This window comes from Colias philodice, chromosome 16 (genome assembly GCF_061535455.1).
Source record: "Colias philodice isolate Cphi_HAF_F1 chromosome 16, ilColPhil1 Martin Lab GWU primary, whole genome shotgun sequence".
In the NCBI taxonomy this organism is placed as follows: domain Eukaryota; kingdom Metazoa; phylum Arthropoda; class Insecta; order Lepidoptera; family Pieridae; genus Colias; species Colias philodice.
In genome coordinates, this window is record NC_143101.1 from 9,187,573 (window position 1) to 9,201,266 (window position 13,694).

General features: G+C 34.7%; 1 protein-coding gene across 3 annotated transcripts in view; it reads left to right on the plus strand.

Annotated features, from left to right (window-relative positions):
- Positions 1 to 13,694, plus strand: part of LOC149481887 (oxysterol-binding protein-related protein 9) — a 68,699-nt gene that overhangs the window by 42,627 nt on the left and 12,378 nt on the right. For 2 of the 3 annotated variants that reach the window (XM_089705061.1, XM_089705062.1), the window contains exon 9: positions 12,451 to 12,572. In XM_089705061.1, coding sequence (XP_089561187.1) covers positions 12,451 to 12,572 — 122 coding nt within the window. The remainder of the gene's footprint in view (positions 1 to 12,450; positions 12,573 to 13,694) is intronic. The other variant, XM_089705063.1, reaches the window with a different exon arrangement.

Consider the following 13,694-nt stretch of genomic DNA (forward strand, 5'->3'; position numbering starts at 1 on the left):
CATGTCTAATTAGAAAAAATATCAAAGGCCTGAATTTTCAAACTTCAGATAATAATTATAAAGAAGGCAGTTGTGTCTCTATCCTTCTTTTACATTTTAATTATTCAAGTTTTCTTAGTATTTTTCTGTGACTTTCATATTTAAAACCACCAATCAAATAATGAGGTCATATAGCTATGTAAATAATTAGCTTTGTGTAAAAAAAGTTAATTACATAGTTTTGAAGTTCGTATGCTGAAAATACCATTCTTATATATAAAAATGAATCGCAAAATGTGTTGGTAAGCGCATAACTCGAGAACGGCTGAACCGATTTCGATAATTCTTTTTTTATTATATTCCTTGAAGTACGAGGATGGTTTTTATGTAGAGAAAACGTAAATATGTACCACGGGCGAAGCCGGGGCGGACCGCTAGTTTCTTATAAAGAACAGACTAACCAGCTAAAATCGTGGCTTTCCCAGAGAAATCGTAGCCAAGAAGCCAGTTAATTGCTTCCATGTTTCGTAATTTGTGGGTTTCCATCTCGTTTTCTCGCCATTTGCTCTAATTGCATGTGTATTTCTTGTCTGCGTATTTTCCGCTACTTTTGCGGGTACTTGCGAATTAATGAAGGAATTAGGTACTATTTACACGATAACACGATTACAAAGATATTGAAGAAGCAGTAGTATACCCAAGTGAGGTTAGAAAAACTCCGTGTAAAAAATTGTTCAGGTATGCAAATCCACGTTATTAATTATCTGTCCAAGTTTGACCTAAATTAATTCCACCATCGCGTGATAAAGTAACAAAACATGCAAAATATTACACGTGTAATAAAAGTGAAATTGTAGAAGGGAAGCGAATGCAAGCATATTACAGAGAGCGTCATAATCGATTAGCGGCGGATGTTGGCAAGCGCGGTGGAGCTGATCTGAATAAGATTGTCGGATATAATGACGAAGGAAAGAAATAAAATAATATATTAATGCCAAAAACTTCTTATGCACACTACTTACGACTAAAATCTTAATAATTGTGGGTGCGTGAGAACGGCAGAAGTGTTTTTATGACAGTATAAGTAAAGGAGCAGGTGGAACACCTGATGTTAAGTGCTCATAAACACTATTACCTAACACTGATGGTACTAATTTATAAACCTTATCTGTACAATCTCTGCTACCTCTGAAATTTCTCACTCCAAACCATATTTATGAGAAGGGTCTTTAATAATTATGTTAAACCTAACGTCGATAAAGTGACGTCTGACCCCTGACATTTCCGCGGTGAAGTTAACCTTTTGGTTGATAATTTAATGGTTTTGGCCGGACGGGAGCAGGTGAAACTATTAATATCATGAATATTTAATATCAAACATTTAGGTACCTATTTTGTATTAAAACTGCAGTAAGCCTGTTTTTTTTTTTCAATTTGAAAGGATTATTTGTTTTATATGGTGGTAATAGCTTCTTTGCATAAACTTGAAAAGAAACAAGAACATTGACAAAGCTCCTCTTTACATTTAAATCCGTATTTTTGGATTGCCCTAAGCTGATTTGGGTAAACACCCCGTTTGACGTTCCATTTCAACAAATCGAGAAAAAATTCGGCTACTTTATCCATTTGTTCTCTTTCTTGTTCTTTTTCTTCTATTTCATTAATGATATCCTATTATATGATAACTGACAAACTGAACAGAACTTTGGAAATATGTACTTGTAAAATTGGTTAGAAGTTCCAAAAATGCTTGATAAAAACGGAACTCGCACACAGACTCACTCTTCATTTTTTTAATATAAACAATGAGCATAGATAACGCGTGTATCGATTGTACTATCAGCTGTCGCAGTCGATTAGCATCAATTCTATCACCCTTTCGCAGTATACATCTTTACTTTCACATAAAAAGGTGACATGTGCTAAATTGTTGTGAAACTGCAAAACAAGGAACAAAAATCGTAACCCTACCAAGAGGACAAAACCATAAACCTTGGCAGACCGTTAGAAGTTTCTAGACTGTGTCGGTGTCGCCCATTGTATGCGACCATACTGCGAATTCTCACATTGCATTAATAATAACATGATAATGTTTTAGCGGCAAGCTGGTTCGCCGCGTTATAGTTTTATCTTTGAGCTTGAAGTTTTTCAATTAACCTCCCTTTGTTGGATCGTTCTAGTACTTGCTAGTTCTTTATAGGTAGTTTAGTATTACGTTGTATGGTGTGTGTTTTTTTTTGTTTATGTTTTTTTGTGTGTGATTGCTGTTTTTGAAGTGAAACTTCTGTATCGGGGTTGGAAAAAAATTTAGTGTAACATTTTATCGTTACGCGTGACATTTTTCCGTTACGCGCCATCTTGATTCGACGTATTTCTGTAAAATTGCATATAGTAAATTATTTTTTGAAAAATAAGGTCATAAAGAAGTTTCACTTCTTACGTGTGTACACTAGTACACGCACACATTTTTTTTCTAGTTTGAGTTTGTGTTTGTTTTTAATTGAAGTTGTATTTAAATAATCGAATCGTAAATATTGGTACCTAATAGATACAACTTAAACATAATTAAGAAAAAAGCATTTTACGTTACGTTTTTCTATAGAAAAACGTAACGGTATTATAATACCCGAGATAATTCTCAATTTTAAAGCACTTGAAAGATTTGTAGAGTCACCAGTAATAGCTGAAGATTTTGAAAATAACTTGCCTTTTATTTATATAGCAGACTCCCGCGCAGAACTGATTTGACTCTTTATATATATATATATATATATATATATATATATATATATATATATATATTATTTTTCAATTATTTTCCTTACTCGTCGATATCTAAATGGATTAATCAGTATGAGTATTGAGTAGGATTATAAGTGGATCTACGTCCGTTATCTCTTACGTTATTAATGTAAACATAACTGTTTTTCCAGTGTAAATAGAAATATAAACAACATTTATTAGGATTCAGGCTCTTAATAATTTTTCAATAGTGTTAAGATTGTCGACCCGTATACAGAGTACAAAAAATAGGTCAAGAGTATTCCTTTCATCGCAGTCTCTTAAAAAATGAGACGCGGCTATTGATATACATAAACGAATAATTTCTTCACTTTCATAGAAATACTTAAACTACCCGCATTTACCTTAAAATGGATTAGCTCAAAACATGAACAAATAAAGTGATACTAACTCGAGTGAGTGTGTGTCAGTGATTAAGTGTGCACAGTTATGTGAAAAGGTGAATAATGATTCGCGCTTGGACATCGAGGCGCTGGTCATTGAGGCGGGATAGCGGAAGGTGAGGATTCATTGATAAAAAGTCATAAGTATTTAAACGTGATTTATTCATTATTGCACGCCTCATAAGCGAAGCGCTGAGGTGGGTACTACTGTCACTTCGCGCAAAACATCTGATTTTTCAAACTTAAAATGTCTTTATGTCATATACATTGCACTTGTAAGATAATACATACACACACATATTAAGAAAAAACACTATTTTTAACGTTCATGATATTTTTGATGTCATTTTTGTTATTTAAACTAGTTAAAAAACAGTTTAAAAAAGTTCTGTCTTGGACGTCCGTGTGTCTGTATGTGCGGATCCTTTTTCTTGTTAACACGATAGCGACCGAAATACTTTACTAATCGAGTCTTTTTTTTTCTCTTACGCTTGAGTATGCTCAGGAATAGAACCCTTTCATTTTTCAGGGTCTGATTCGATGTGGTTTAATTATTATTAAATAAACAAAAATAATAATTAATAAATATTTATTAAAAAAAAATTATGAGGCGTGCACTTTTGGATTTTCCAAATTATTTATTTCTAGTCTTGCAGGTGATATCACCATCAATTATTACATCTCAGTCTTCTCGTGACCACGCTCGTTGTTGAATGTTTAAAATCCATTAAGTCTTAAATTTTTAAACAAGACTGTTTTTGACTACGACGCGGACGTCTTCTAGTGGTGAAACGTGTGAAGCTTTGTACGTGACGTACTCATATAAATTTTTATCGAGAATTTTATACTAAGTAGAAACATAAATAGACGACATTGTACACCAAGTTTTATTCAAAAGCCAATTAGTACGGTTTGATTCAGCGCATTTTTCATCTCGCTCGCAAATCTCTTGCTGATGTTAAATATTATCCGACCCAAATACGCCTGTCAGGCTACAGTCGGTATACAGTGTTATGTAATTATTTTGTTAATAATTCATCGACTTCAGGCTCGGCTGGTCTGTTTCTTTAATGGGATTAGGGAACCAACAATTAGGAATTTAATGACTTCTCTGAAAATGGTACTTTCAATTTTAGACGCTGAGTTGCGTTTGTTATTGCTTTATCTGGTACATTTGCCATCTTTGTTATTATTGAAATTATATTGAAACTAGCTTACCGCCCGCGGCTTCGCCCGCGTTTTCAAAGAAAAACCCGTTCCCGTAGGATTTCCGGGATAAAACCTATCCTATGTCCTTTCTCGGGTATCAAAATATCTCTATACCAAATTTCATGCAAATTGGTTCAGTAGTTAAGGCGTGATTGAGTAACAGACAGACAGACAGAGTTACTTTCGCATTTATAATATTAGTATGGATATCTAATGAATCAAAAAGTTCAGAAAGCTTCGTCTTATTGATTATATTGTTTGGTTTTTAGCTATTACTTTCAATTAGAAGCTCAGCATGTTTCAGCTCAAATTGATTTTCGCGTAGCGAGGAGGTTATTAGTACATAATTATATTAGATTTCGTAGCCTGTACGTTGAGTGAAAATTTCGGATCTTACGTCTTATTCTTATAGATATAGACTATATTATCTTTATAAAATTCTTCATGAAGTAGATGTTTCATTGACTTCTACAATTAGCATTATCTGAAATATTCAAGTACCTATGCTAAATCTAGCAATCCCAATCCAGAGAAAGAAAATACGAAATATGAATCTAATCATAAATACATATTGCTATATAACCTTGAAACCATACGATAGAACGAATTACCATAATATTATACTGTTCCTTCCACGAGACCAAGATTTTTTGTTCTGTTGACCTTCATATATCACAGTTTCGCCTTGCAAAAGTCACGTAAACTTTCATTTGTTATATTAGTTTGGTATATCGGGTGCAAAGGTTGAGGGGAAACTTGGCACGGTCAATATATTATCTCCGACTATCTCAGAATTAAACTTGTCTCTACAATCATCATCATCAGGCCCTATTTTGGATTTCATAAGTCGTCGAACTTTGAAATTTTAAAATCTTTATCTTCCCTGACTATGTGTTCCTTATTTGTAAGGTGTGGATAATGTGCAGATAAATTGCAAAAAATCTTGTTTTCGAGTTCCTCGCGTACCTATTTAAAAATATATATCTACCTATTGAGAATTACAAAAAATTAAACCATTGCCACACACATTGCAAATTATTTCTATAATAAAGTTATTATGTGCTAATCGTCAACGTTTCCTCTCCTTGATGTAATTAGCTTACAAAGTGTTTACACTCACAAACGTTAATTCGATACTAATTCCATATAAATGCTTATCTCACGTCCTCCCTATATTATTATCGAAACCTTATAAATAGTTCATTATAAATTTATCAGTATCTGCAGTTCATATAATTAACGAATATAAATGCCTATTGGGCTACTAACTGTTATTTCCAATCCTTTACAAGAATCGTGTTCAGATGAATATGAGAAAGAAAATAGACTTCATATGACAATTTTGTTTTATGTAAAAAAAATCTATCTCTAACGCAGTAATGCTAGACAGCTAAGCAGGAAACACTTTACCATGGAGTAACAAATGTTATCTAATTGGTCTGTAATATGACGATTCAAAGGCGTTTCTAGAAGAAATTTAAATGGACAAAGAATTGTTAGAGTTTATGCATAGTGCAATTATTAAAATAAAAACCAGTCCATAGAACACCCAACGTGTCCAAAGAAGCTCTGATAGTCTTAATAATTATTCTGCAGGTGTTTTTAGAAACAAAACTAATAACAAACCTTTTAGTGAATTTACATTATTCATATGTAAATTCAATGTTTTTTCCTTATCCGTATGATATAATATATGTTTTCGATTCTGTAATTCTAGACGCTCGAAATTGGTCCAAGATCTTGTTTACTATGGGTCGTTTATAGACGTTGTTCATAGTCGCAAAAACGTGGGTAATTTGCAAATATTTTTATAAGAACCTTTCTTGGACATATTGATCTTATAAAACGCACGTTACTATGATGAAGGACCACATTTCGTAGAATATAGTCAATATAAGCCTTTTAGGTAAGAATATTCTACAAATCAGGTAAAAATCTAATTATCTTTATCTAACAAATGGTTTTTATTTGTCTTCAAGTATTTTTCGTTGATTTTGAGTTTACTATTAAGTATAACTTCACAAATATTATCATTGAAAGTTCATCATCATCATCATCAGCCATTTATTCGCAAAACAAGAATCTATTTACACCAGTTTACTCCACCATCCTGCCCAATCCAAACTTCACTTATGAGCAAAAGTTATTCGTCAGTAAAACGCGCCTCCCGGCTAGGCATTATACGCAGTATTAAAACCTGAATATTCGGTTAGCGCCTGTTGAATTAGCATCATGAATATTATTAAGTGCTTTAACCTTTATTGTGTATCCTTTATCGCGGCCACGCGTCGACATGCTCGCACGCGATGCAAATAGCTGGCTTATGGAATAATAACCTTTTTGTATTAAAATTTCACATGTATCTAATCATAAATTTAAATAAAGTTGAAGGTTTTGTATATTTAATTAAATATAAAAAGCTAAGTCGCTGGGCTAAGCTGAAAATAGACTGCTGAAAATCAGCGCTGTCAACCCTTCTCAGCTTTTGCTGAGACGGCTACCATTTGGGAAACTAAGGTAATATTCTTTATTTCCATTTATTGACCGCCTCTTGGTACAGTGGTCGACGCGTGAGCGTAACACCCAGGGGTCCTGGGTTCGATTCCCGGTGGTGACGAAGAAAAAAAAATGTCTCGGTCTTACCAGACCGTGTGTCCTACCGGACACAGAAGGCTGATCACCTACTTGTCCCTAAAAAAAATCGATCAGTGAAACAGATGTATAATGTATCTGCCCCTTACCCCACTAGGGGACATGGGACCTTACACTATTTCCATTTATGTACGTATAGAAAAAAGAAACTAAATAATGTCTCCCCTGTATCCAATAGATATTGTATTTAAGACCTAGATAGGGTTACCAGAACTGAATTATTCTAGTCTAGTTCGGAAGTACAGGCTAACGACCTACTTACCTCTAAAGAAAAATCGATCAGTGAAACTGTGTTGCATCAACTCACTTAGGTAATGTTATTTTATTGGGATAGAAAAACGTTGTAACGGAAAAGGGTATTTTTTGAGAACGTCTTACTAGATATTTTACTTACCGTAATATGAAATGGGTAGGTAGATAAACAATTCGATTTCGGGAAGAGAAACATGTAGAGTTTTGGAAGTGATAGAAAATTATAGATTGGGAATAAAAGACAGATCAGAATGGCAATATTTAGCATAATATGTATGAAATAGACACTTGTACAGTTCTGAAAAACTAGATGCAACTAGCAAATAGCATTTTGTAAGCGTTAGAGAAGGACGGATTGAAAACAAATGCAACTTCGAGAGCAAATGTTTGACGTCAGTTTTTAATAATAGGGAACGAAGTTCGGGTAAAATGTAGCGTTTATTTCTCGAATACAAGACAACCGCGGCCGTAAAGATTATTAAGTTTTCGAGAGTCAAATTCAAATTACATTTATTTGCAAGAATGCAGTTACAAATTATATATTATATACATATATATAGGTGTTGTTATTACTTATTACAGTAGAGTACGTATGAATTGATTTTTTTTCGATTTGAAATAGGTAGATATCAGTTAGAACATTGATATAAATATCAAAATATTTACATACTTAGATGTATGTGTATGAAAATGTATGTTCAGAGTTTGTATAAACACTAGATTCATATTATGCGCTTGCACTTAAAAAAAAAGGTGCACGTATTACTCTTAGCTGCTTTACTGTATTCAATTAATAAATATATTCTAGTACCTATTATATATTTTACAAAGTAACGATGTTGGTTCCCATATCCATGGATTTCGTTATATAAAAATCTCTGAACTTTCAAATGTATAATTCTAAAAAGATAAAGTTGCTGGAATATAGGGGAGCACAGCAAACGACCAAAACATAGGTACACTACCTACAAGAAAAAAACTTGTATGTTCATAAAAAATGCACCTGGAAAGCCTATCTTGCCAATGTTTATGAGTAATTGTCGCCTTTGCTTATATTACTGTGACATTAAAAAGTGTTTATAATCGAACGTACAGTGCCACAAACTTATCTGACCCGGTGAAAAAAACTGGAACTACGTGCCGCCAGTAGTAAAAATCGACATCAGTGACACCGTCACCGGGTCAGTTAAGTTTGTGGCACTATAGGAATTCAATTCAATCAATGCTAATCAAACAAACGTGTCCCTTTCAAGGCTTTCTTTCAATAATTAAAATGAATCAATACTACTGAATAAATCAGAGGTAACTACAGACCTACGTATACTTCAAAACCTTGATAAATACAAGCCATTCTGTGCTACAAAGCGATTCAAATTAAGCTATACTGTAATAAAGTCTATATAAGTAGTTATTTCCCGTCCACGGCTAGACATGTAAACAACAACTTGTGCCAAATGGGCCCAGATGAATTCGTATAATGTGTGACGTCATCAACTATTCATATCTTCTAATCTATGTATGAATGAATGTTGCTATTATGGCATTAAGCATTCACATTTTAGCGAAATGCTTGATCCATATCATATGGGTTAAAAATATGGTATAAATTGGGCATTTTCAAATTAGGGAATGTAAAAGATTATTTTGCAGTTAAAACGATTTTGCATTGTTGTTTGCTTGTATAGGGACACATTCTGTGCGAATTACTTTTCCTTAAATACGCAAATATCATCATGAAATGATATAATTAGTAGTTCATTAAAGTAACCAAAACGGGTAAGTATTAAAATAATATAGTTTTTTGCGCAATATATTTTTATTATTCTATAATGTAACTTTAGATGAATTAAAAAAGCCTCTACCAAGCTCTCTCTTAAGCTACAGCACTGACAAGTATTATCAAAATCCGTTCAGTGGTTTTCACGTGAAAGAGTAACAAACATCCAACCATACTCACAAACTTTCACATTTATAATATGTATTACTAGATTTCCGTCCGCGGCTTCGCCCGCGTTTTCAAAGGAAAACCCGCATAGTTCCTGTTCCCGTGGGATTTCCGGGATAAAACCTATCCTATGTGTTAATCGAAGTTACCCTCTATATGTGTGCTAAATTTCATTGTAATCGGTAGTTTTTACGTGCAAGAGTAACAAACATCCATACATCCATACTTACAAACTATCGCCTTTATAATAGTATTAAGATTAGTATTATAAAATATTTACTTAAGGTAATAGTCACACCTAGCGCGAAACCAAAACGCATATATCTAGGTAAGGCCGTAGTCACACCTAGCGCTAAACCATAATACATACATCTAGATTAGGCTATAGTCACACCTATCAGAAAAACTGTGACTTCACACGATTGCAATCAAAGTTGACCTTGACATTGTCCGCTCTTTGTGTGAAAGAGGGCGTTCGATTTTTCAGGGCTATTTTATTGAAGCTTTGATGCTATTGAAAGGTTGCTTTTTATTTTACATGAATAAAGAATAGATGTTAATGTAGTTTTAAAGTGTATTGATGTTTTGGATTGGACGTGATTCTGTCTACTGAAAATAAGCGTAGGATCTGAGTATAAATTCGTAATAAGATTTTAGTTGCAGTCTAATCTATACTTGCTAATAGTTATTATTTTGTGTCTATACTAATATTATAAAGCTGAAAAGTTTGTATGTTGGCTTGTTTGTTTGTTTGAACGCGCTAATCTCAGGAACTACCTACTTATGCTATAATATCATCACGGTAAGACCAACAAGAGCTGAGCACTGCAGATAAAACCGCGGTGAACAGCTAGTGTTAAATTATGATGTAAAATTTGTAAATAACTAACTCCAAGCTGTTAAATCCTATCTTATTTTGTTTTTAAATACGTAAATTAATTAGGAATATAGTAAAAGACATTTTCATTAAATAATGAAACAAGCAAGATTCAATAGTAGGGGAGCCCAGGATGCTAAATGTGGATTTACTCGAGCGTCACGGGAACCTAGTAGAATTGGTAGATTAGACCATAGCTAGAAAAAAAGGTCCTATAATGTTTTCACTTTTAGCGGTGGGGAAGGGTTTTTTTGATTTTTTTTAATTTAAAAAAGAAAAAAAATGGCTTGGAAATACTCAAGCGCGTTAGATATTGATATTTTGCATGCTCCAGGACGTCACTGAAAAAAAGTATACGTTAATCTGACGATTTAAGTGGCGATTTAATCGCTATGAAGAAAGGGTAAAAAATTAAAGTAATATTATTCGAGCGCGTCAGATTAATATATGGGGGGGTTAATTACAATATAAGAAGTCCCCATTTCGCTAATCTGACGATTCGAGCTCAACCTTAGGGAATTATGGATTATTCAAATTTTCCAGCGGGGCCCCTGAGCGCACCCACCAACCATAACTGCTCATATTGACTAGAGGTACTAATGAATAGCTAAGGTACCGTCCCTTATAGTAATCTGACGCGCTCGAGTAAATCCCAAAATCCCCTCTTGGCCTCCCCTACTACAATTAAGAGATCCAGAGTGTAGTGTCATTGTTAAAACAACAAATAATTCTTCCTTTTGTTTCAATTTTCGTTTATTATTTTATCAATTCACAAATAACCTTCATTGGCATAATTAATACTACACAAACCTTGTCCTTGAAAAACCTGAAATTATTCGCGTCCTTCCAAATTATAACTGTAATAAGGAAAAATTCAGAGCGTTGATAAGTATCCAGGGATTTTCCTAATCGAGTTTTTGACCTTGACAAAGCATTTTTATTTTAATACCGTTCCAGTGTTCGCGCTCCACTTAACAGTAATTAATTGAAAGTACTGAAATGGAATAAGCAATCGTTTTTACATCTGATTTTCAAATAATTGTATAGATTTCATCGAACCATCGAGAAGCCGATTAAAAGGTTGAATCAGAATGGTTTTATTTTTAAAATTGTTGCTGGAATTAAATGCGCTTTGTATGTATTTTTCCAATATTACTCTATTAATAGAGATAATAGATTTAAATTGCAATCGTTGTATTATTCTGCTGCCTTTGAACACATAATTTTTTTATTAACCCATTGACCACCGTAAGCCCCGATCGGGGCGCGACACAATAGATTTTCTATTGTGTCTGTGATTCCGAGGACTGATGGATTAATTGACAGATTGCGTTTTTTTATTAATTCAGGATTAAAAACTGTTTATGTTGCACTACTACAAATCCTCTTTCTTTGAGTTCGCTCTTTAAGTGTAGGTCATTTTCAATGGACTGAATGGATGGTATAATCACAGTATTACCATATTTTATTGTAATACTGTGGTATAATCGTACCCTAGGTTCTCTTATGTCTAGTGTAACAAATAACAATTCCTCAGTTGTATTAAAAGTATAAGGATCAACAAAAACCTTGGAACCTAATATAGATCTAAATGAACAAACATTCATTAATATATTCAAGACCCAAATCCATTTATATCCATTCCGATCCATTTTTATAGTTTTTTAATCCTCTTTATGAATTAATTAAGAATATTTTAAAGCCTCTGGGTATAATTAAAAGAACGTCGGTTAATAATGTTTCATAAGCAAGTCCACCCTTAATATTTTAACTAGTTTCATATAACGTTCCTTTATGGTTTCGTGAAACTGTATATTCTATAGGGTGATTAGGAAATGCAGTCTACCAAAGTCTAAAAACTAGATATTATAGTTGCATTTAGGTACTAGATTTTCACGATAGAAAATCCGCTTGTCGGGATTTATTGAAAATTATTACAGTTATTATTTACAAATATAGACAACAACAAATATAGACCTAGAAAAAATTCGGTCATATGCGTCTTTCGTCATACCATGCCTTAGCACTGGAAATCGAATTTACTCTGATCTTTTATGTGCTCTTTTCTGAGACCCACGCCATCTTTTCTCTATCATCTCAACCAATATTAAAAATTACTTCAATGACTACAATAACGCCTCCTGCCTATCGATCTATGATAAAAAAATCTATGTGCTTGAGGCCTTGAGGAACACACCACGCCATCTATTAGCAAAAGATAATTAATAACCATCTCCGTTCTTCACCAACCTGAAATACTATCACGATTTCAAATATACCATTTGATTAATATTATTTCAATGTCTTCTATTCAGTTATATAGGTTATTCAAATGTAATTGTTTGTTGCAGCGCCAGCCGTACATGCGGCGCGGAAGGTGCGGCCGAGCAGGACGCGTCGCCGGTGGACCTGCCGCGCACGCGAGATGGCGAGATCGACTACGATGGTAATACCATTGTCAGCTCGTTGTCGTGTTAGTGTGACACTGTCGTTTGCGTTATTGTCATCTGCTACGCTTTGAGTGGAGCTTTCTGTATGATCATATGCTTTTGAGTCTCTTATTATTGGTGCTGTTTTATTTTCGTTTGCTGTATTGTCGTCTGCTATGCTTTGGGTTTTGTGGATTATCATTTAATAACCATCTTCTGTATTATCATTTGTCATCTTCTGTGCTTTCTTGCGTTATACCAATGCAGCTTTCCTTCTAATCATTTTGTATGTAGAATTGCTAGTATTCCTGTTTCCCCTTACCTTGGTTTTAATACAAGGTGGGCCAAAAGAAATCACCCTATTGGAAGATGCTCTCATTTTTGCAAATGGCCGCCAGTGTCAAATCTGTTTTGACATTTGTGTACTGGACAGATGTAGAATACAAGTGAACAAGCCATGGAGCGATACAGTACCCAATAACGCGGAATAATCGTGTCAACTTTTTTGCGTAACAATTCGTCACCGATTCCCCGGCCGTCCGACACTGACTGCGCAAACACTGCGCCGTTTGGCCACCAACCTTGAAGAGTATGGGACCACACGAGACGTTGCCATGAGTGGCCGGCCCCGGAGCGCCCGTTCTGCCGAGAATATCGCCGCGGTTGCCGAGGATGTCGAGCTGTCGCCGGAAACATGCTACGGGAACGGTGCACGCTATAGGGCCATGTTGACTGAGTTTTTTTCTGCCGCAATTGGACGAATTAGGACTGGAGAATATGTGGTTCCAACAGGACGGAGCAACGGCACACACTGCGCGAGCCACAACCGATATTCTGAGGGCGGCTTTCCCGGGTCGCCTCATCTCTCGTTTTAGCGATTTGCACTGGCCCGAAAGATCGCCCGATTTAACCGTTCCAGACTTTTTTGTGGGGTTTTTTTGAAGTCCCGTGTTTACATGAACAAGGCTGAGACCTTGGAAGCCCTCAAGGACAACATTAGACACGAGTGCGAGAATTTGTCGCCCGAAGTTCTCGCTTAAGTGATGAGAAATGCCATAAAACGAGCCCGTATGGCAATCAATTGTGACGGCGCCCATTTGGCCGATATCATCTTCTCGACTTAACCAATAAAATTTTAAAGGTTCAAATAAACATAATCAAAAAAC